General features: G+C 52.9%; 9 protein-coding genes across 9 annotated transcripts in view; 4 read left to right on the plus strand and 5 right to left on the minus strand.

Annotated features, from left to right (window-relative positions):
- Positions 1-1,434: 1,434 nt before the first annotated feature.
- Positions 1,435-2,865, plus strand: AYL99_11572 (hypothetical protein; the record flags this gene model as incomplete). The annotated part of the gene is made up of 1 exon (XM_018843078.1): positions 1,435-2,865. One exon carries the CDS (start codon positions 1,435-1,437, stop codon positions 2,863-2,865), a length of 1,431 nt encoding a protein of 476 aa, XP_018687838.1.
- A 1,068-nt stretch (positions 2,866-3,933) lies between these two features.
- On the minus strand, positions 3,934-5,771 carry AYL99_11573 (hypothetical protein; the record flags this gene model as incomplete). The annotated part of the gene is made up of 7 exons (XM_018843079.1): positions 3,934-4,021; positions 4,121-4,741; positions 4,796-5,067; positions 5,117-5,382; positions 5,451-5,514; positions 5,563-5,649; positions 5,700-5,771. 7 exons carry the CDS (start codon positions 5,769-5,771, stop codon positions 3,934-3,936), a joined length of 1,470 nt encoding a protein of 489 aa, XP_018687839.1.
- A 3,583-nt stretch (positions 5,772-9,354) lies between these two features.
- Positions 9,355-10,967, minus strand: AYL99_11574 (COP9 signalosome complex subunit 2; the record flags this gene model as incomplete). The annotated part of the gene is made up of 2 exons (XM_018843080.1): positions 9,355-10,864; positions 10,924-10,967. 2 exons carry the CDS (start codon positions 10,965-10,967, stop codon positions 9,355-9,357), a joined length of 1,554 nt encoding a protein of 517 aa, XP_018687840.1.
- A 442-nt stretch (positions 10,968-11,409) lies between these two features.
- Positions 11,410-12,553, plus strand: AYL99_11575 (hypothetical protein; the record flags this gene model as incomplete). Its single annotated transcript, XM_018843081.1, has 2 exons — positions 11,410-11,908; positions 11,946-12,553. 2 exons carry the CDS (start codon positions 11,410-11,412, stop codon positions 12,551-12,553), a joined length of 1,107 nt encoding a protein of 368 aa, XP_018687841.1.
- Positions 12,554-13,392: 839 nt separating this feature from the next.
- AYL99_11576 (hypothetical protein) lies at positions 13,393-13,731 on the plus strand (the record flags this gene model as incomplete). Its single annotated transcript, XM_018843082.1, has 1 exon — positions 13,393-13,731. One exon carries the CDS (start codon positions 13,393-13,395, stop codon positions 13,729-13,731), a length of 339 nt encoding a protein of 112 aa, XP_018687842.1.
- A 1,858-nt stretch (positions 13,732-15,589) lies between these two features.
- Positions 15,590-18,394, minus strand: AYL99_11577 (hypothetical protein; the record flags this gene model as incomplete). The annotated part of the gene is made up of 1 exon (XM_018843083.1): positions 15,590-18,394. The coding sequence occupies one exon, from the start codon at positions 18,392-18,394 to the stop codon at positions 15,590-15,592; it is 2,805 nt and encodes a 934-aa protein (XP_018687843.1).
- A 227-nt stretch (positions 18,395-18,621) lies between these two features.
- On the minus strand, positions 18,622-19,293 carry AYL99_11578 (hypothetical protein; the record flags this gene model as incomplete). Its single annotated transcript, XM_018843084.1, has 1 exon — positions 18,622-19,293. The coding sequence occupies one exon, from the start codon at positions 19,291-19,293 to the stop codon at positions 18,622-18,624; it is 672 nt and encodes a 223-aa protein (XP_018687844.1).
- A 944-nt stretch (positions 19,294-20,237) lies between these two features.
- AYL99_11579 (hypothetical protein) lies at positions 20,238-22,252 on the plus strand (the record flags this gene model as incomplete). Its single annotated transcript, XM_018843085.1, has 3 exons — positions 20,238-20,481; positions 20,553-20,776; positions 20,825-22,252. 3 exons carry the CDS (start codon positions 20,238-20,240, stop codon positions 22,250-22,252), a joined length of 1,896 nt encoding a protein of 631 aa, XP_018687845.1.
- A 382-nt stretch (positions 22,253-22,634) lies between these two features.
- Positions 22,635-22,855, minus strand: part of AYL99_11580 (hypothetical protein) — a gene marked incomplete at both ends in the record, with an annotated part of 2,677 nt that continues 2,456 nt past the window's right edge. The window contains one exon of the mRNA XM_018843086.1: positions 22,635-22,762. Within this exon, the coding sequence (XP_018687846.1) occupies positions 22,635-22,762 (128 nt within the window). The remainder of the gene's footprint in view (positions 22,763-22,855) is intronic.

Consider the following 22,855-nt stretch of genomic DNA (forward strand, 5'->3'; position numbering starts at 1 on the left):
CTGGTGCAAATACCTGATCAGGCCTGGTTTTAGGAAACCCGTCCTCGACGAACCAACGCCCGACCAGCTCACCCCCTTCTGTATTTGGCTCCATGCTCCATCTTTTCTTCCCAACCGGCGACATGGAAATTTTGTTGTGTACCTCCCCTCCCCAGGATCGAACCAGTCAGCTGGTCGCCTTCAGCCTTAACCCATGGCGAAAAAGCTATTACGGCGGAGGGTTTTACCAGTGGCACAAGATTCGAGTGGGCTTACATACATACCGAAAAGAGGAGGTGCCATAGCCCACTAGCCCCTCTCTTTCCTCTGATTACGAGGTCATCCTAGCCCCAGTCACCAGTTCCGTTTTTTCTGTTTGCCCTGCAGCCTCGGGCGGCTTGAAACGGGCCTTTTCGGCTCTTCTGTCTCACCAAGAGAGAGAGAAAGAGAGAGAGAGACCGAGAGAGTGTAAGAGCCTCGGACATTGACATATGAAGCTGTACTGCAGGGCTGAAATTTAACATGTGCCATTTGATCTCTTGTGACAGGAAGTATGCCATTTGCTCGGACCCTGTCGTGTGCAGTGGCTGTGCTGTATGGGGAAACAGGAAGTTTTCTTCAATGGGGAATACTTACTGTCTCGCGACAAAGAGAACCTCTCAGTAGACAGTAGTACACCGAGGGCACGGTTCAGCCTTGTCGACAGCACAAGGAATGAAGCCGTCCTCCTGCTCCAGTCTGGTTCTACAGTATGCTTAGGAAAACAAACACTAGGAACGGCTGTAGGGGGCCAATAGGCCAATGTACTGGGCCTGTGGCCGCTGATACTGTTGGGTAACTTACCCGAAGAGCTTGACCACCACTACCACCACCACTAACAAGAACATGTACGAGGTACCTCGTAGATTCATACCTGCAAGAGACATACATCACCACCTCCAAGCTGTTTGTTCGTTCTATCTCAATCATCTGCACTTCCTGAGCCGTCGTTTCTTAGCCCACGCCTTCGTTGAGATGCACCACCTCTGCGATCAACCGAATGCTTGCCTGGTCCGATAGACTCTGACTTTTGCCGGAGACGCCACCCGCCTGTTGTCTGCGAGGACGCGGCACCAGCTTTGCCGGGAGACTTTGGCCCTAGCCTTACCGAACAACCCAGACAACGCCCGGACACTCGTTCGAGTATCAACCCTCGGGTGAATCCCTAGCTATCCCGTTCATTTTGCTGGCACAATCCATCACCACCACCTTGCGTGCATCGAGGCAACGGCCCTGCGGGTCCCGGCTTCGCCTTTGAAGTTTGAACCATCCACCGTCTTCAGCCCAGCCAGGTCCCGGTTCCCCCTTGCTCCTCGAGCCATATGACCACATAGAGTTTGGGGTCGACCACCACCAAGGGCATCGATTGCCAGAAAGCAAAAGGGTAAAACAAGAAAACATCAATTATGCACCGTCATGCGCTTAGGTCACTTGCACATCCCGGGTCTGATCCCTTACGGCCACTCTTTGCGTCTGCAAACGGCGATTTTGGAAACACATTCTCAATACAAGCAGTGGCTCCGTGCGGCCATAACAGATGACGCAGCAACACCAGCGGTGGACGGAGGGAGACGCTCGGGCGAGGCAACGAATAGTGCGCATCCACCGACGTTCGACGACCAGGGCAAGGACCCTGGCGGGAGGCAGCAGCGGTGCCGAAGTATCATCGATGCTGCTGCTGCTGCTCCTCCTGGTGCTGAGAATGATGATGACACAGCGGGGACACGCACCTCACTGCAAGTCAATACAAGGAGTCCACGGCACGATCGACCTGACTCTATATTGCTTGGCGCCGGATCTGGAAACTGCACTACAAAGAATACGACGACAGCCTCCTTGCGCCTCCACCCCAATGCAAGCTCCCTGCTGCCTTGGGAGACCGGCTCATCCAGCTCGCGGACACCTTCGCACATCCCGACGCCCCCAGATCCTGTCCTCCTGACGTTCAGCACCCCACCCACCTATACCGTCGGACGCCGCCACCTCCTCGCGAATCCCATCTCGGCAGACCAGCAGGCCTTCCTGTCTGCCAACGGCCTAGCCACTTTTCACGCTTCCCCACGTGGTGGCCTCCTCACCTACCACGCTCCCGGCCAATTGACAGGCTACGTCATTGTCGACCTGCGGAGGTTCGGCATCACCGCGAGGTGCTGGGTGAAACTGTTGGAGGAGAGTGTCATGCGCACCTGCCGTCGCTGGGGGGTTCTCACCGCAAGGACAGACGACCCGGGGGTGTGGGTGCTGGATCCTCGCCACGTCACAGACCGGGAAGGAACAGCAGCAACATCAGCACCAGCAGCAAGCGATCGCAAAATCTGTGCGATCGGCGTCCAGGTCTCGCGTGGTGTTACCTCTCATGGAGTAGGGTTGAACGTATATGACGCACCACTGCCCTCGGAGTCTCCTTCGTCTATTTCACGCTCAGCAGAACTCTCGTCTTTCCCGTCAACATCGCCCTCTGGTTCTTCTTCTTCTGCTGCTGCCGCTGCCGCCGTGTCCTCTTCAAGCCGCACAGGAATCTATGACTTCACCCCAGCCCAAGTGTCCTCACCGTCCTACGACCCTTCCACGCGAGGGTACTTGTCATGGGGCTTCAGCCGCATCGTGGCCTGCGGCCTGGAAGGGAAGAGTGTGACCTGGCTGACGAGGGAGATGTTACGCTCGCATCACGCACCGTATTCTTCATCTACGGCCTCGATCGGAGACTCCCGTCCGAGTATCCCATCAATGGAATCTGTCGCCGACGTCTTCGCGCGCGAGATCGTCCACGGACTGAACGCCATGAAGGCTGAGGGTAAGGAGATGGTGGAGGGCGTTTACAGGATCCAAGAGTCGGATCTTCTCTGAACTTGCTTACGATCTCGATGAGTGAATGAGTGAGTGAGTCAGTCAGTCAGTCATCTAATATGAGACCCGTGAGGGGAAAAACAGGTTCAAGCAGGGCAGATGGTTTGCCGGCCCCGCGGGCCGCCCTGGAGGACAACAAGCCAACTAGACCGATCACCCGTGCGACGACGACATTGATGCATGTGTCTACGAGCTACAATCTTTCTCAGAGGCACCCTTCATGAAATGGATGTCGACGTGTCAGACATTGGTCAACAAGAACGAACGACGGCGAGGGGGCCACCGTCTCCACCTGCACGCGACTTGGGGAATACCACGTTCCGCACACGCCACTTTCGCGCAGTTGGCAGTGTGAGACATTACTTCATTGTTGAAAAAGCAAAAGCAAAGCGAAGCAAAAAAGCTCGAAGACTAAAGGGGGATGCCTCATCACAAACACTGGGGCGCCTTTAAGCGCCGAGAATCAAAATTCCCATGTCGTCTCTGCTCGCCTGGCCCTTTTCCTGCGCACCGGGAGCACATATGCCCATAGCCACAGCCCTGTAACGACAGCACCGTTGGGTCCCTCCCTGAGTCTGTTTTCTCTTTTTTCCAATTTTCTTAAGCTCCCCCTTCCCCGTAAAAGACTGTCAACCGATCCACCGGACGCGAAAGGACACCCTTCCTTTCGCCCTCCCGGTTCTATCGAGACTGGAGTTCGTGATTATTTATACAGCGGTAATGACGGTGGCGACGTTATTGTGTCATTCAGGAATGAAGAAAGAAAGGGAACCGCTGCCGTGGACCGGTAAAGCAGGTGGGAAACCCCCCGTTTACTCTGCATCTGGTATGCTCATGCCAGAAAAGCGGTTGTTCCGGCTCGCCATCGAAATGCTGCGATTTTGACAGGAAATCTGATTGATTGAATGGTCGAATTGTTGCTCGCAGTATGCATAATAAAGTATTCGCACACGTTGTGTTTGGTTGCATTTGAGATGGTTCATCTGTGTGTGGGGGGAAAGTGGCCAAAAGCACCGTATAATCCTGGGGTGAAGAACAGTGGTGTTGGCTCTTCCGACAGAGGCTGGGTCAGTCACGCTTGCCATACTCTTCCTCCGCATTCCATATCAGCGGTTGGAAGGCTGAATTGGCAAAGTGTGCGGGGCTTAAAGCCGAACTGAAAGCGTCAAACAAGGTGTTAGCAATATTTGACCGAAGCCGTACAGTAAACTGATGGCGGTACAAACAATGGGAGGATGGATGATCTGCAACTGACCTGCCAAACGACGCGGGGTCCAGAGGAATGCTTTTGTTGCCCTGAAGGCTGTAATTGAAACAGTTCTCGTTGTATCTGATCTGGGGTTCGTTCGACTTCATGTTGGGCATTACGATTGATTTCGCGACGGCAGAATTCGGTGTCGCCGGAGACGGGGGCTGAGGAGATTGTGGTGAAGGGGATATTTGCGGCGTTAGCTGCAGCATTGACGTAGAATAGCTCCGTTGTGGAAGGGAGTTGGTTCTGACGGGAGGAGGGGATGCGTGTTGTGTCCGGTGTTGCGAAGGTGGCATCGTATGAAAAGTCGTGGGCGGCATATGTGGTGGAAAGTACGACGCTTGTGCGGAATTTGACTGTGCATACATCATGGCAGGCGGACTGTGGAATGGGGATGAGAAGACGCCATTGCCGGGAAACGGCATCGACGAATCCGCCAGCGAGTGTGTAGCGGACGGAAACATGCAGGACAGTTCGTCAAGAGCTCGAGGATCCTCGGATTTGAAGGCCTGAGGGGCCTCAGCTGTGAGATAATGAGGAGCATCTGTCTGCAGGTACACCTGCAACCCCCGTGGCTCTGGAGCAGGCATCCGGTCTTCTTTGTAAATAATATCGTAGTGCCCGCTAATGCTTGAATTAGTTCAGTTCATTCGAAGCCAGATGAAAGGAGTAACTTACGGACGATATATCAGCCGAATTGTGGGCCATCCTTTCGCATCATTCACGAAACTGTACGACGGCACTTCATCGCCTGAACTTCTGTCCAGATACGCCACCTCGAGCGCGATGTATGCGGGCGCAATGACGGCATCCGTCAATGCTTGAAGCCCGGCATGATCAATCTCTTGATTTGCAGGGTCGATCTTGGTGGCACAATATTGATGAACGGACATCTCTAGGAATGCTTCGTACCGGTCCGGTTGAAGTTGCATGAAGGAGCTTGTCATCATCTGGTAGGACGTTAACGGGCATCCTTCGGGTATTCGGAGAGGCACCAACCTTGAAATGATAGACAATCGAATTCGACACATCGGCGTCATTGAACACACTAAGCAACACCGCCTCGTTGGTATCCCCACGCTCGACCGCAGACTTGAGAGCGTCAAAGAGCTGCCAGGTACACTCGAACATGTCGGTTATGAGTTCATAGTCGATGCCAACGCTGCGCATCGTCTGCTCAAAGCTTCGGAGTCGAACCAACTCTTGGGTGATGAGGCTGGGATCTCCCGATCGCAACAGGGTCTCAAAATAGCCGAAGACAGCTCCTGCAGATGCGAAGATGATGATCAGGTTAGCTAACCTTCCGATACGAGGAGCGAAGAGTCGCCCTTACCACGCCAGCCGCATTGCCCGTCACCTTTGACCTGTCGATATGCAGAGTGCGTTGCTTCAAGCGCCTGACAATCGTAAGCATACAGTCAATGACGGCAATAGAGCTTACATACTCTCGTCTTGACCACATACGTCGGATCAGCTTGTGCGTATTCGGTGACAAGGTCGGATAGAGGCTTTTTACTTCCTATCATCGGTCCCTAACATATTCTCAGCGATACATGCGTGGTGTTCTGGACCATATACGTACAGGAAGGTTTGGCTGATATTGGTCGGAGAGTTGTTGGAACTGTTCCATTTCGTCAACGTCTGGCGTCGCCATTGCTGAGGTCGTGCGAATCGAGGTAGCCGGAGTAGGGTAACTGTAGTGTTGATGGCACGGATGTTCAGGGAAATATTCGCGTGTGAGAGAGTGTTGACTATAGGACTGGAATTGCCAATGAGGCCGTGGATTCTGTTGAGTAGGAAAAGGACTGGACAAACTGTGAGAAGGTATTGGTTCTGGGCAAAATGTCATCTCCTCTTTGTCGAACAGTCAAACGCCAGGACGATAGACAACGGATGGCAAGATGGTGGGGCCGAACTAGGCCGAGAGACTTCTCTCTGTGATCAAGTTTCTTTGATGACCTGTATTTAGTCCCTGGAGCTGTCCTGCGTAGACCGCGTGTGGTAGATTCTTGGTGCCTTAAATCATGGCTCAATCAAAGAGACGGTGGCTCATGAAGTCGAATAGACTTTGCGGGTGAACCAGGAGTGGGAGAGGCCAAGAGCCTATCTCAAACAGAGCGCCTGCTGACGTCGACACAACGAAGTCACCGAGAAGCCAAACCCGTCAAATTGGCACTCTGGAATGATGGCAATCTGGGATCGTGTGGGTGTAGAGTGAGGTGGTAGGCAAGAGAAAGAGGTGGGAAGTGATGTTAAATGATGGTTTGGTTCTTTGCTTAGGCTGGGGGCGCCAATGCAGGCCTTCTTGGAACCCAGTGCCGCGGACTGCCCCTGATGCTGGCGAAGTGGGTGTTGTGAAAGCTAACTTGTTGATCAACCGGCCATGGTCGCTCGGGGCCAATCGGGGATGTCTTTAGCAGCTGAGTTCTTGTCCTGAGGACCAGGCCGGATAAGATATGCCGTTTGCTCAGTTGCCACCGTCTGCAGCTGGGAGAGGGCGACGGCCTGGTTTCGTCGGCCTGGAAGATGAGCCGAGGATGGGGGTTTTCAATCGGTGCTGGTAGCTAGGAGGATAGATTTGAGGCTTGGGAGGAGATGGGACACAACGGTTGACGAGAAGATCGCAGGAGGGAGAGGCAGGAGTTGTTATTGAGAGAAAGATGGGAGAATTGAAAGCTTGAAGTGAGGTGAACTCAACTGAGGGTCAAGTTTGTGGACGGCTCTAGCTAAGGCTCCGAATTTACTGGCTGAACGTTTGATCAGCAGGCGGAGTGCACCTTTACGGGCATGGGCATGCCCATGTGGAGGCCGTCTAGGTATACCTACGAGTAAGAAAGCCCCTCCAACCGGTGGGGTTGTGCCTAAGGGAACGAGGCAGGTGGGTTGTTGTAGGTATGTATTCCGTAATGTGGTAGGTATGAGCACGCCGCTCTTTTACCCAGGCGTGTGCCTTATTGGGAGCACTTCCACCCTGAACTTCTTTTGCCAGGAAACAAAGCAAACCCCTTCTGGGCAATGACTTGGCTGCCACCTGTCAGAAAACAAAAAAAACCTTAGTTGGTGACCGTTTGCCGATGTGTGCTTCAGTCACCGCTTCACTCCCTACTGTGCCGGCGAATTAGCGAGGCCACTTCTCTCCCTCCATCTTGGCCACCCTCCAACCAAGTCTGGATAGGACGGCAGGGTGTCGCTCTGGCAGCATTCATTTTCGGTCACTGGCTGGCTAGCTTGTCACAGGAGCGAACCAATAGTTCCCCAACCTGTGGATACGACCTCCAGAAAACACGAACCTCCGCTGCCTTCACTGACTGGCCTTCTCCGCAAAACGAAGAGATATGCAAGGGGGGTTTTGGGAGTCGAGAACCTGTATCATCGGACCATCGTTGACCTTTGGGAAGGGATCCACGGCACGCAATCAGCACTTGTGCCTTCGGCTGGAGGCAAGGACCGTGATCCAGCCGATCCGGTGTGAGGTTCCAGTCTGAAAACCGACAAGTCCAGCGCAAAAGACATCTACAGACGACATCAGACCACAAGCTACTGCAGCTCTAGATCCTGCCCATCATTCTCGCAGCCTGTTCTCCTCTGCCTGACTCGATGGACCCCCCGGGCACGCAACGCGCTACCCGAGCCTCCGATTGGTAAAGTCCCAGATACCCGACCCTCGTTGGGAGAGAACAGCCCCCCAGCCTCTCTGCGGCGATATATTTCCACCTGGGCAACTGATAGCAGTCGTCGTGAAGCGGAGGGCCGACATCCGGTGGGAAACCATTGCCTATGCTTCACACCTGTTTCAAGAACGCCTCGAGACTCCAATTAACCCGGCCAGCGCAGAGAGGTAATAGCAAGTCGATTCCCTTCGTTTCGGGATGTGCCATCCCCTTCGCCCTTCCTGTGGTTCTCGGATCCCACAGGGTTTCGGCTTTTAGGCTCGAGTTGTGTGGTTTTGGTTCTCAGACTTTCGGGAGCCCGGTTGACTCTTGGAGCCCCCCGTGTCGGACCAACCCGTGCCAACCTGACTACAGCATCTAACCTGTTGTGCATACCACTGGCGCTCGACGGCCCTTCATACGAGAATGCCACTGAGGAATTCACCTCCGTCCAATCGGACAGGAGTCAATTTTGAGCTCTGGACCCTCGTGATGGCTCGAAATAGAAGGTATTGGCGTCTCCAGGATGTCCAACCCGCCTATTCTTGTCCCTGGCCCAAAGGTCAGTAGTTTTCTGGGCGCGCACCTTGGGAAACTGTGCGGCTGGCCACATACATACCCGCGCCAAGCAGGGCTTGAGCATCACTGGGCTACTGAGCCTTCGCAATAGTCCCCACAACCACCATGCAACCAGCACCATGCGGGCGCGCCACTAAGAGGTGTTGAGCGCCGGAAGACCGACGTAGCTCCGCTGTCCTTCCAAAAAATGATATCACATCGTGATCTCTACCAATCAGCCATTTGCCTTCTCCGTTTACGGGGGAAGGCGGACAACACTCGCAGGAACCAAAAACCAATAGCAACTTCGATCTGACAAACGTCATGCCAGGGGCGACACGGTCTTGCTGCATCTCTCGCGCATATTTGGTCAAATCTCCCGATGAATTGGGCGAGAGAGGGTCAGAAAAGAGGGCATGGCCAGAGACAAGGAAACTGAAAAAATTCAGGTCGGGGTCTGCGACAACCCCATCCTCAGCGAAGGTTGACAACTACGCCTGTCTATCAAACGGGAATGTCCGTTGTTGACGCTGTGTCATGGGCCACCGCACATCCCCAATCGATCTCCGGCTGGCACTCAGTAGAGGTCTCCCCGTACTTTCCACAGGGCTTAGCCCACTGCCACTCCATATCAACGTTGCCCGAGCAGGTTTTGTGGTTCCTGAAGGCCTGAAGGTCCGACTTCTACTTTCAGAACATCACTTCTTCTGCCTCTCGCTGTTGGCCGTGGCCGCTGGACTTCCAACCCTTGGCTCAGCCTACGGTGTCGGACCACTTCGGACCTTCGCCTGGGGCAATGAAATGATTGTCGGCCAGATGTTGTTGCTGTACTTCTCCTCATTGCTCATCCAGGTAGTGTTGGAGGCTGCCTTGATTGAAGACAACGCAGATGTCAAATGGCCTGGCTCCCCCTTACCCCAATGCACGCTAGGTTTGCCTAGTCGAAGGCATATGCAGGCCGCAGACTGCTTTGGTTTTCGGCTTCGCCCAAATCTCCCTGTCACCTGGAAACATTCTAAAATGCGCTTCTCATATTGGAGCAAGTAGCTTGCCGCCTCCCCGACCGCGTCCACCGCCCCGACGTGCTAGAATTCCCCGGCTTGGGATGGGCCCACCGGGTTCGAAGCCCATCGGGAGATTCATGCCTGAAAATGAGGTACCACCCTGGGTGTCTTCGAGCTTGAACCCTTCGCCTTCGTTGAACAACGCAGACCACAAGGTTTCGACGGCCGAGGTCCAATCGCGAACCTGGTTCAAGTGCTGCGTGTCACCTGCATGATCGTCTTCCACTACCACGGTTCCATTTTCTTGATTGATCTTCGCTTTCAGTTTCTTGTCCACAATCAAGACGGCCAGAATGTCCTGGACTTCACTGACGGGGATCTTGATATGCTTTGAGATAAATTGGAGGGTGAAGCGGCTGTACGGTGCAATCAGCTTCAAGACAGCCTTTGTGCGCATGTTCCGGCTGACTTCGTCAATATTTTCGGCAATGAACGGGTCGGCGAGCAGATCCTGGTTCTCCTTGAGGATGGACTCGTAGCGGTGAATGTCGTCGCGTTGATAGGCGTCCACCAGGTCTGTCATGGCCGAGATGCGTGGATCATTCTTGTATGGTTTCGTCTCCTGCGAGTCGAAGGGGTTGATGGTCGATTTCATCAACATGGTTGTCAGCACCAGGTATTTCAAGACCTGGATTCTCTGCATGGACCCCGCTTCATCATAGTTTTTGAATGACTCGAAGAAGTCACTTTGCGCCTCTTTCCAATTTTCCTCGCTCATGTGCATCTTCCCACCGCACTCTCGAATGATACCTTGCACTTTGGGATGAGGGACCGCAGACCGAACGGTGAGAGCTTTGTGGTATAGGGATTTGAGGCGCTTGTTGTTTTTCATTTCGGCATACATCTGGATCTCGAGTGCGTAAGCCTCGAGCGAATACGTGCCCTTGCCGGGGTCATCTGTGCCGTCTTCCTTCTGGCACGCCTGATGGATCTCCCTGACCTTGTTGCTCAGTTGGTTGTAGTCTTTCTTGTCGAGATACAACTTGGCCAGTTTCAGATTCGTCTTGAGAGCCAGCCTCTCATTGTTCGTGCTCTGAAAGGTATCAAGCGTCAAGCGGTAGAACTCTTCCATGGACTTGTACGCCGTTGTCTCCGAATCCCCCTTGCTCATGCGAGCGCCTGCGCCTGCTGTCGGCTGACCAGCAACTTTCTCAATGTAGTCGAGCATATTATTGATGGATTTTTCCGAATAATTTCTCGTCACCGCAGACCGGACGTACGTCAAGAGCTCTTTGTAATGCTTCACGGCATCGTCGTATCTGCCCAACGCGAATTCCAGCTTGATCGCCTGTTTGAGGCCTTTGAAACCCCATTCGCCTTTATCTTCTTCCAGGTCCGGGACGCCGAGGAACTCCTCGATCGCTTCGGCCGGGTTGTCGGCTTTGAGTTGTTTGGCATTGTAGTATTTGTTTTCAATGTCGACGGAGGCGTCGTTACCGCCCAGGTCGTCATCGTCCTCGTATTCGAAGTCGTATCTAAAGGGACTTTTGTTAGCTACGAGCGTACGGCTCTTGAAGGAGACGAAGCATCGCACTGCTCTGGATCAGATTCCTGCATGAAATCATCGTCGTCGGACATTATGTTTGTTGTGTACGGGTGACTGGGGAATGAGTGATCGATCGAAGTGACTCGGTGCCCGGGGTTGCAGACGAGGCGGCTTTGGTGCTAGCGAATACCTAGGCGTCGCGCCAGTATACAGAGAGAGGCTCACGAAGGAAAGAGGATGGGAATCGATCCAACGGTGATTGTGAGCAAACGAATTGCGGAATTGCGGAGAAGCGCAGCCTGCCACAGTCATTATTGTCCCGCATTCGCGTTTTGCGGAGTTTTCTGCCTGCCACCTGCGCCAGACATCTAAGCAGTTTTACATTTCTGGCCCTCGACTTCTATCTGCGAGTACTCTACACACTCAGCAGGCTATTCCCTGGGTCCAAACGGAGATTCCAAACAAGGTTGCGTGCCATCCCATCATCCACCAGAACCTCCCTCTATCCTCGAAGGACCGCCACACACCGTCAAGATGGGTGGCGACCTCAATCTTAAGAAATCATGGCACCCTGTGCTCATGAGCAACCAGAAGAAGGTCTGGGAAGAGGAAAAAAAGGCTCTTGAAGAGCGCAAGAAAATCGATCAGATCATGAAAGAGCGCGCCGAAGAGCGGGCGATCCAAGAACTCGAAGAATTGCAGGAGGCTGCTGGCGGGAAGAAGAGACAGGCGCGTGTGGACTGGATGTACAATGGACCTTCGAGCGGCCAGGCCGGCACGACGGAGGAGATGGAGGGCTATTTACTAGGTAAAAGGCGGATAGATGGGTTGCTCAAGGGCACAGAGAGCCAGAAACTGGAGAAGTCCGCAAAGGAGGATTCGTTCATTGCGCTGCAGAACGCCAACACCGCGAGAGATACGGCGGCAAAGATCAGAGAAGACCCCATGCTGGCGATCAAGAAACAGGAACAGGCCGCATATGAAGCGATGATGAATGACCCGGTCAAGCGAAGATTACTGCTCAAGGCGGCAGGTAAGGAGGATGATGACCGAGAACGAGATCGCAAAAGGAGAAAACATCACCACCACCATCATCATCGCCACCATAGTCACCGCGATGATCGAGACAAAAATGAGAAGTCTCGTTCACATCGAGACGACGATGAGGACAGGCACGGTCGAAGCAAACACCGGCGACGCAGGTCATACACTCCTTCCGAGTCTCGATCCCGATCAAGATCTCCTCCGCGGAGGCCTGCGAGGTCACGTTCTCGTTCCCCTTTTCGGAGAAGACGTTCATATTCGCCCGAAGAGAGACGACGACCAAGATCTCGCTCCCGCTCAAATTCTCCGCCTCGGAGAAATGGGCACGGCAACGGAGTCCGGAAAATGCAGAGCTGGCATTCTTCGAGGCCTGAGCCTCCGAGGTATCGAAGTCCACGTCGGGAACAGAGGAAAGACGATACCAATGAAGAAGACCGGGCGGCAAGATTGGCTGCGATGCAACACGATGCCGCTGACCTCGATCACCAACGAGAACAGAGACTGGCTGAAATTGCAGAACGGGAAAGAGCGCAGCGAGATCGAGACGACGCCGCTCGAGCAAAGACTGCGAAGCATGGCGGTCGAGCAGACTTTGTCAGTAGCTACCATAAACGGGCCGGGGATATGTCTTTAGGGGAGCGCATGGGGCGCAACGGGGCACCGCAGCGAGAGGACGATGATTGAAGAGTGGTGACTTCTAGCGGCTGCCTACACTGTTCCTTACAATACTGAAGCATTATATACATCCCTTGGATAATACCCTGAGAATGAGACCGGCGCATAAGATACGCCAATGCAGAGCCTCATATTTGTCATCTTTGGTTCCGCGGAAGACAAACTAGCCAGATACATTCATAGCCAGCTGTCAGGAATAACCTGCCTCCAATCCCTATCTACTATGTATGGCGCCTAGATACCTACCAATAACTGGAAGGATTCTCAGTCTGTTTGCCTATGGCTGGAGATTGAGGCGCCATTCCTAACACCAGCCTTGTCATCCTCCGATGAAGCGACGCCGAGGAAGAGCGCGGCGTACTACCTGCACAACGCCCAGACAGTCCTTTCTGAGGTGGTCGTGGGCGACGCTGATCTGCTCAGTGTGCAGATCCTCGTTGGAATGGTCCAGCTCTTTTAAGGTATGTAAGATCTGAAGCCCGCGACGATACTGATCGCCATTGCTCTGCGTCTGGCGCACGAACTGGGGCTCCATACTCGAAGAGCCGAGTACCTCGACCTTTCCCACGCCTCAGAACAGAACGGAGTGATTTGGATAGCGTACATTCTTGATAGAGACATCAGTATGCGCACAAGTCAGCCACCTGTCCAACGCGAAGCCGACATCCACCTGGAGTGGCCGTCAGCTGAGCCCGAAGATGGAGCTGGAGACGTGACCAATGCCGATGGCCCTATTAGATTCAACTTTCTTCGATGCCGTGTACATCTTGCTCGGATCCACGGTGAAGTATAGACTTTATGGCTGCAACTCGTGCCGGCACGACGGACAATGACCAGCGAAGCGAGAGCACAACTCGTCTCAACCGCACGCTGGACGCCCGGATCTCCAGTATACCGCCACCGTTCCGACCCAGCTCGGTGCTACAAGCTGGACAGCCAGGCCTGCGCAGGAGCTTTGTAGTCATTCACCCGACCCATCTTGCCGGTCGGACTCAGGTGTACCGTGCCCATGCCATGACGTCGCGCTGGATCCAGAGCCTCCAGAGTTTTGGCTGGCAGGACAGTTACGCAACAGGGACATATTGTCCGGACACTGCTACCAACACCGTCACTGCAGGATTGGGAGAAACTCGTTGACGAGACCCGTGGGTGTATGCGGCTGTTTTGGGAGGTGGAACGAAGAGATCAGGCATTCATCTGGTCAGAACACCTGTTGGGACGCATGAGGGTAGCAGGAGCCTCAGAAGGTAGAAGGTATATACTCCCGGCCCTATTACATCTAATCTGTCGTGTTCTAGAACATTTATTTCTACAGACGTTGCCCTGTTGAATTTTGTGAACAGCTTAGTTTCGTGTGGTGGCAGCCGCCTACAAAGAGACCCTATTAAACCTCAAGAACAAGCCACCTCTCGACCACTCCTAGCTCCGCGCTGCCGGTCCTGTTAAACTTCGAAAACTAGTCACCAATGGAGTGGGAAAACAGGAGGATGAGTCACTAAAAGGAACAAGCCACTAGAAAGAAATATAATAGAAGAGAGGACATAAGCTCGGTTTGTGAGGGAGATCGTCATGCATGATGTCTCGCTGGTAAGAACACACCCGCGGTGCCTTGCGAGACATGGACGGCTGAGCGGCGGGACACCACGCTCGGTAAATACGCCGTCCGGGCGTGGACTCTTTGGAGAATATCTAGATAGGTACATACGTTGCAATACTATATGATTCCTTGTCATATGGTAAAGGCTAGGAGAGATGACTTAGACAAATCGCTCCAACTAGACTAGGTGAATCTGTGTCATGCACTGGGTTCTGTCTGATAAGGATATAAGCCAAGACGTTCAAGTTTTCTGTCATGAAATGACAGGATTCTTAGTCTTTTTGGGTGATCTCCTAGGGACTCTGGACTTCTTCTTGACAATCTGTTACCAAGCATAACCATCAAGATCCTAAGGATAGTGTGGGATAGAAGGACGAGAGGTAACCCAAACCTTTAGAGACTCAAGGATAAGACAATAACCCTGTTGGTGGCCCTCAGGAGCCTAACTGGCTCTCTCTAACAACTGCAAGAGAAGAATACCTAAAGATATCAGTACTGCTCTCGGAACACTGCATTGTCGGGTTGGACCTCTCCTACCTCGCCGAGTCAATCCACGTCCTCTCAAGTTGTCCCTTCGAAGTTGGTAATATTGGGCCTTCCTTCATTCGTGATGGACTGATTGGGCTTGTACATCTACGCGACTCCTACTGGAGAGATGGCTAGAAATATGTCTGACGCTATTTGCCCTGGTGGCGTGCTCGAGAACGGGGAGATCAATATAGAAACTTGGATCAGTGACAAGCCTAAGTTCATTGATTGGCAGCGGCGTATAATGAGATCAATTCATTGCTTGGGGATCCCTTCCATTCGGGCAAGGAGCTCCAAACCACTTTACAGGCGAAAGGGCTCCGTAAGGAGTTTTCCACGCGGACCTTGAATGCAGCAAAAGGATCGGTTACGGTGGCAAAGTGCCTAGACTCCGTGAAACAAGCTGTGAAGGCTAGTGCCAGACTTCTGGTGGAAGGGGAAAAATGCGAGAGCACGGATGTTTCCAAATTTTTTGGACGAAGTGATAGAGGAACCGCAAGGAGAGGGCAGCAAAGTCTCCATGAAGGCAGAGGTAATGGTAGCTGTTAAGCTGGAGTCCCCGAGCTACAGATACTCAGTAAGGAGTAACCCGATCATGGCGACTGTAGAAAAGTCGGCTCGTAAGCCAGGACGGACGGGATGGACGAGGACTTCGATGATTTATGCCGGATCAGAACGCTACCCAGCCTGTCGAAGAAATAGTGGTCCAGTTGTAGTTCAGTAGGGGAGAATTTATGTAGAAGAGATCGTGGTGTATTAATGAAGAATTTGATATTGGAACTGGTAACAAGCACAGACCCTACAGCTGTTAAGTATAGTCCTCCAAAAAGTATGTCCAAATCTTTTCCAGATTGCCACCGAAAGCAGAACTTATTGAGTCGGCCCCCTATCGTCACAAGAGACGGGATCGTTGCTTGTTTCAGCAGCCTTCAGGGCGGTAGATCCCTTCTCGGATTCTTCAAGTAGCTGCGCAAGCTCCACAAACCCTCCCAACAAGGCCATCTGGGCTGCGGTCTTGCCTAACGGCGGATCCTTACTCAGAGCCGCAGTGGTTGCTATGCCCCAACTCATTACGGTAAACCCGACAAAGCCCCAATAAAGAGCGAGAGGAGCTGATCGTCTCATTACGCAGGCCACAAGACCTATCCACCATAATGCAACGAAGGGATACCACGCCCATTGGTATTTGCCAACCCACACTTTTTCACCTGAAAGGCACGCAGCGCCGACGCACATGGCGACACAGACCAACACCCAAAGGCTGTCCACGATGACGCGGAAGTAGAAATTCCCACATGTCGTAGGGCGCGCAGCTAGGGAAAATGGGATTCTGAATGCACCGCAATACCATGAGCCAAGACTCATCGTAAGGGCAAAATAACCTTGGAGCAACAAAGAGCCCAGAAGAAACCCCGTGCCAGCGATTGCTGTACCCAGAGCGAGTCCTCCAAGTGTTGTTGTAATCAAGGTCAATAGCAGTGCTCTTGATGGAGGAGCCCAAGGAATGCTGAACCTATCGTGAATGTACATCACAGAGAGAGAAGAGATGTTGGCAACTGTAAAGGCTCCCACAATAACAGAAATTTTGATATCTCTTTTCTCTGAAATGATACGATCCTCCGCCTGCGCCTGGAGCGAGAACGCATTAGCTTCGTCAACAGTCGCCCAAGGAAATTCTCTATTTACGGCGTTTGAAATTGCCACCTCTCCGGAGGTATCTCCGATTGTGTGCGATGTGGTTCTGACGGAGCTGTCGGCTCCCCGGTCCAGGAGAAGACGAACGAAGCTTTCTCGTCCTTCCCTGGCTGCCCAGTGGAGCGCTGTCATGCCGTAACCCTTTTCATTGATCTCAGCGTTGTGATCAAGAAGCATTTTAGCGATGCTTTCCCTTCCGTTGCGAACTGCCCAGATCAATGGGGTCAACCCATACCCTTTGGCGTCGATGTCGGCGCCATGATCCACGAGAAGCTTCGCAACGCTCTCGTGCCCATTCCGAACGGCCCAGTGGAGAGGCATCATGTCCAAGTCGGACTTCTGGTTCACCGTGCTGGAAAATATCCGCTTCAATGGATTCTCTCTGGCGAGAAGAGCCTCCATCATCGCCTTCAGACCGAAGAATGAGGACATGTGAATTAAGCCGAAAGATTCGTCAGGCGGCGGCCAGTCCGGCATGGTGGTGCGCCAATAGCTATGCAGCCAGGTCTGGCGGACGGGCGATTTCGCCTGGAAAAAAGGTTCTGAGAGATCAAAAATAGCCGCTTCCCGTGACGAGCATCGAGCGTGTTCTGCCCAGTTAAGGGCGGCATATTGGAGAAGAGGAAATGCTTGTACCTCTGGAGACTCCAAATTGGGCTGGCTGCGGCCGAGATTGATGATCGTGCGGCCGCCTGCAAAGGGGTTGACACCTCTGAAGCCACCTTGGATATACTTCAGACAGGTTTGCGCTATTTGGAGGTGCGCCTCGGCTTCATCAATTCGAAACAAACTGAAGCGAGGCGCCCCCTGGTCTCGATGAATGCGCGTCAAGTAGTCCCGCGCCGATTGATGGATAAGACTGACAGTGCCGTGATTGACCTTGAGAAAATAACCGCAACGATTTACGTAGGATTCCATCATCTCCTGCTTTTGGCTGTGAGACTCAGTGGGAAGGATGTCTGTCGCAATGCTCAGCTCCACGAGAGTCAACGGGCGCACAGCCATTGCAACCCAGCGGATGACCCTAGCGATGATTTCCTGATGTTGTCCCTGCTGTGAGATCTGGTGCAACATCCGCTCATAATATCCATCGAGACCGTGAGGCAGGGTGCGTAGCTTTTCTTCAACTTCAGGAAGATAGCACTGCTCCAGATCCCTGATAACGAAACTGACCCACAAAAATGTTTCGGTTGCAAACATCCTCAGTGGTTTTGTCGCCGCGAGCCACTTCTCCTTGACGATTGCTCTCTTATTTTCCTCCTCCATGGCGCTTTGTTTCTCTGCAAGATCTTCAATTTTGGATGAGACGAACAGCCGGAGGTCGTGGCTCAAGTGATCGTCTTGTCCAGCAGTGATTTTGGGAAACTTGTAAAGATATTTGCGGACATCCGGAACCGGGCGGGCGGCGATGACCATTCTAAGGATCGGCCTCTGAGTTGGCATATTCGGAGACACAAGGCTTGTCAGCTTCTGAAGAAGCCATTGCAGAGAATCTCCCGCACATTCGTCAAGGGCGTCCAAGACGAAATAGATCTTGTCAAGTCCGGACTGGAGGAGCATCTGTTCAAAATTTCTCCACAAAGCCTCTTTGTTGGACGGATCAAAGAGACTGTTATGGCTTTTGAGGCGGCTGAAATCCTCCAACATGCAGTCAATCAAATCGGGTTTCACCTGAAGCAGGAGATATATCAGTCCCCGGAGCAACCCTCCAGGGGTATTTCGCTTTTGATCCTCTTGACTGCAAAAAAAGTACGCAAGCAGTTCATTATCATGTGGATTCGGCACGCCACCCTTGACGGTCTTTTCCAACTCACCGACAAGAAAGACCGAGAGATATGTCTTCCCCGTCGCAGGCCCGCCACAAATCCAAAGGAGGCTTGAACATGGTGCCTGGAGCCAGGACTGATACTTGCCGTGTTTGGTGATCCAGTCACAGGTCCCCTCGACTCGAGGCCCGAATCGACTGACAATATCAGCCATATCGTCTCGCGGATTAGTCAGGGGGACTTCATCCCTGCAATCTCTCCGAAGTTTTTCTCTCATATCACTACCGAAAACCATCTTCGAGGCACTATAGTTCATTCCTGTGCTGGCGTTATTATGTTGCTCTCACTCTCTATTATTCAGATCCACAAAGGCGGGCTCACTTATGCTGGCATCACGGGCATATTTATGTTCTTGATGGGCTATAGTAGATATTGATCAGTTCACCGGGTACCGCCCTTTCCTTGTTTTTGCTTGAAGATCTCACCAAAATATAAGTTTTCTCCTTGAAATTGATTCCCATCGCCAAGATTGTAGAGATTTTTGCCCCCTATTGCATTAAACATGTGCCCCGCTCCATATTGGTTGAAGACGTTGCTAGAGTCCGGGAATTCTTCGTCCGGAATCGAGGGCTTGAGCGCGGAAATCTCTTCGATTGCTGCCTTCAAGTCGCGGAGCTGTGCTTCCGAAGCCAGTTTCACAACACCATTGCCAGCCAAAAGCTGCATATCCTCCAAGATCCCTTTCATCAAAACTTCTACCCGACCTCCCTTGCCCAGATTCCGTACAGCTTTCAAATATCGGTCCGCTCTCGAGTCCTCTTCCTGCGGGGCCACCTTCTGGAAAAGCGCGTTCAGCTTCTGGGCCTTGCTCTCGCAGGCTTTGATGATGGCCTTCACTCCCTCAGATGTTTTATCCGACTGGTTATCCTGGATGTGTGCCTTTGCTGCGTTGAGCGTCTCTTGTACTATTGGTAGCCTCCGAGCGACATCGCGAAATGCTTCCGGCAGGTTGTCCTTGTCTTTGACCGCGTCGTAGGTACTCCTGATCGCGCTGACAATGGAGATGACCCCAGAAATCAGACCAATGACTAAGGAGGCTTCCGCCCCGGACATTTCGTTGGGAACGTCAGGTGAGGTTTCCGAGAAATGGCTATCTAAGAGCAGGTCAGCGTGAATCCTTGTCCCAAAAGGAACTCTGATGCCCGAAAATTGAGAATTACCTCAAGCGTAATCACCGAGCTCCAGGGTGTTAAAGATACAGATCAAGGCGAAGAGACGGGGCAGGACAATCCGGAAGGAAATACCTCTGTGTAATTGACAGTCATCAGTGGCAGATAGCCAACGGTTCGAGGGGAACGACGCATTATTTCAATATTCAGGTCACAAGGTATGTATCCTTCTCTCAGGCTACGGGCCCGCGTAGTCCGAAAGAAGCTGAAAGTCCCCGGTTTCCATCAACCAATCGTAGGTAGCAACGTGTCAAAATGGTTGGCTTAGTGATTAGCGAACAACCAATGTGTACCGAGTACTCTTTTGCTTCGCGCCTGCACGGAGGTCAATCACATTTACGTACATGTACGACAGTGTGCGCAACAAGGCACCAAAGGCTGTAGCCCCCACGATAAGTGTGTCACAGGTACCGAGTTGCCTGACTTCGCGAGCAGGATAACCTGTAGGTATTCATGAGTTGTGCCTTTACTACTAATCGAGAAGAGTATATAAGGCTGAAGTCCCAAGAAGAAGCGGGGCAAGGTCTACCGTAATATCGCCGATCATGAAAAGCTAGATTGAGCCCCTAGTGGTTTTAATAATACTTAGAAGTACTTAAGGCAGCCTAAAGGGGACTCCGAAGCTCGAAACAGCTCGGCGCCTCTTACGGTTAGGGCGCTCTAGATGTCTTGCCAGTTCTCCGACGCACTCCCGCGGCACGCTCCCCTCTACTCTACTGCACCCGCCGCGACGCTATGTCATGTACGCGATTAAAGCGGCATCGATTTGTCTCTCGCCTGCTCCTCGGGTACCTCTGACTTCGCCCTCTTGCTGTTGCTTTGACTGCCATGGAAGAAGAGGCCATTTCCCCCTTCATTACAATCGGTCAGGACAAGTACTATGTCGCCTTCGACTTGAAGCCCACCCGTCTACCGTCCTCTGGCATTGCCAGACTCGCTCGATTTGAGCAAGAGTTGATTCCCGCTACTGCCATTGAATGGAAGGAGTCAACCTTCACCCCCCATCACCTAGCCTCAATATCTACGAACTTCAGCACCGCAGATGATGCATGGAGCAAAAGTTTCCTCTCCCGTGAGTCTTGCTGCTGCATGGTATCATCCAAATTGCTCCCCTTCGTCTGGCTCATATTCTCACGCATACAGTGATTCTCCTGCTGCGCCCACCCGGTGTGAAAGGCAATGTCGAAAAACGGCGGATCTTTCCCCTCTGCAAGTCCGACGTTGAGTTGACCAATGGTCCATATGTTGTTTCGAGAGCGTCAGGCAAAGTCTTTCGCGTATACAAACTGGCAGCAGACTCCCATCAGGCGTTTGTGACTGGCATTTTGCAACAGCCGAGTTCAACATCGACGTGGCGAAGTTTTCCAGTAGGTCGATCACCCAGCCAAGCGTAGCTCCCACCTGACAGATTTCAGAAGTTGCAGAAAGGCATCCCGTTGCCTTCGAAGCTGTATTGCTGCCACGATCGCAGACCATTGGCGGGCTTGAGATTCGCTGTCAAGGACACAATTGCCATCCGAGGACTGAAAACCTCCTTTGGCAACCGAGCCTGGCATGACACCTACCCTCCAGAGAAAGCTACTGCTCCTGTCATCAAAAGTCTCCTCGAAGCTGGCGCCATTCTGGTTGGAAAGCTCAAGACGACCGAGTTTGCCGAGGGCATTGACACCTGCGAGTGGACTGAGGATGTCTGTCCCTTTAATCCTCGGGGTGACGGGCGACAGAAACCATCGTCATCCAGCACTGGCAGTGCGGTAGCGGCCGCAGCTTATGAGTGGTTGGATTTCACGATTGGAACAGATACTGGCGGGTCGATTCGACATCCGGCCGGGGTGAACGGAGTATTTGGGCAACGACCCTCGCATGGACTGCTGAGCCTCGAGGGAGTCCTCGGAGCAACAGACTTATTCAACACGGTTGGAATTTTTGCCAGACATGTCGATATCTTCACTCGCGTCGGCGCTTACCTCATTTCCCTGACGCCGCTCCCGCCGATATTTCCAGAACGTCGCAAGTACAACTTGCTCTGCCCAACATCGCCGGCCCCGCCTGACACTGCAGTGACTCCTCACCACGGCCAGCAAAAGTGGCTTCCCCATCCCACGGTCGACGGAAAACACTGGTCCCAAGCGGAGAAGCAAATCGAGACAATGCTGACCAGACTCGAATCTCATCTCAACTGTGACAGGGTGTTTTTCGACATTGATGAGCTATGGCGGGCCACACCACCAATTGGTCAGCCAAGGTCACTCGATCAAGCCGTGGGCCACATCTATTCGGCCATCACGACGGCCTCGGCGGTGGCGGGCGGCATCGATCAATTCGTCGACCAATACCGGGCCAACAATAACGGCCAGCCTCCAAAGGTCTCCGATTTGGTCCATCGCCGTCTCGAACACGGGCGCCACTTGTCGACAGAGAGCATCGCCGACGCCCTGGAGGCGATGCAGGCGTTCAAACTCTGGGTTGAAACCACATTGTTCGGTTCCTACGACCAGGACGCTGTCACTTTGTTGATCTTTCCGCAATCTCGTGGCCACCCCGACTACCGCGACAACGTGCCCGATCGCACGGAACTCTTTAACAATACCTTCAGCATCTATTCGTTCGGGTATTTGGTGGGATGCCCGGACTATACGATCCCTGTCGCAGAGGTCCCATACGTGTCGAAGATGACCAACGAGACTGAATTTCTTCCTGTGTCGATCAGTCTCGTCGGGCGACCAGGCTCGGATCTGGAGCTCTTCCACGTCGTGCAACAATTACACAGATGTGGTGTCATTTCGGATGTGGCCCCAGGGCGGCGACTATATCCACAGCAAACTGACGCCTCCAGCACATAATCTACAGCGCATACGGCTCATTCCAGAGGTGCCGCTGCCGAGAGTGGCCCGGAACGAGCGTCTTCATCAGCTCCCTGAACGATACAAGCCGGGACCGGAAACTCAGGTGAAGTTCTCTCTCTCATCCAGCTCAAATACTCTCTGAGCGATCTATATCTCGGTCCAGGGCACGGGATGTCTTCCACATCCACTAAAAGACACCAAGGATCTTGGCCAAGGCAGCACGAAGCCCCAACAAGTTCTCTGACAGATGTCTGACCTGAGGAACCAGATCGGAATTGCTGCAGAGGGGGGCATCAGAAAAGACCAGCCGCAAGTTTCGAGTGCCACATCAACCTAATACATACTGTACGTGACGGAATAACATCGACGGTCTGCCTACCTACAAACAAATTGTGATTCCTTCTTCTTTCTCTTCCTCTTTCTCTTCCTCTTCCTCTTCCTCTTCCTCTTCCTCTTCCTCTTCCTCTTCCTCTTCCTCTTCCTCTTCCTCTTCCTCTTCCTCTTCCTCTTACTCTTCCTCTTACTCTTCCTCTTCCTCTTACTCTTCCTCTTACTCTTCTTCTTACTCTTCCTCTTACTCTTCCTCTCCCACCTTACCGC

This window comes from Fonsecaea erecta, assembly GCF_001651985.1.
Source record: "Fonsecaea erecta strain CBS 125763 chromosome Unknown Scaff14, whole genome shotgun sequence".
Lineage (NCBI taxonomy): Eukaryota > Fungi > Ascomycota > Eurotiomycetes > Chaetothyriales > Herpotrichiellaceae > Fonsecaea > Fonsecaea erecta.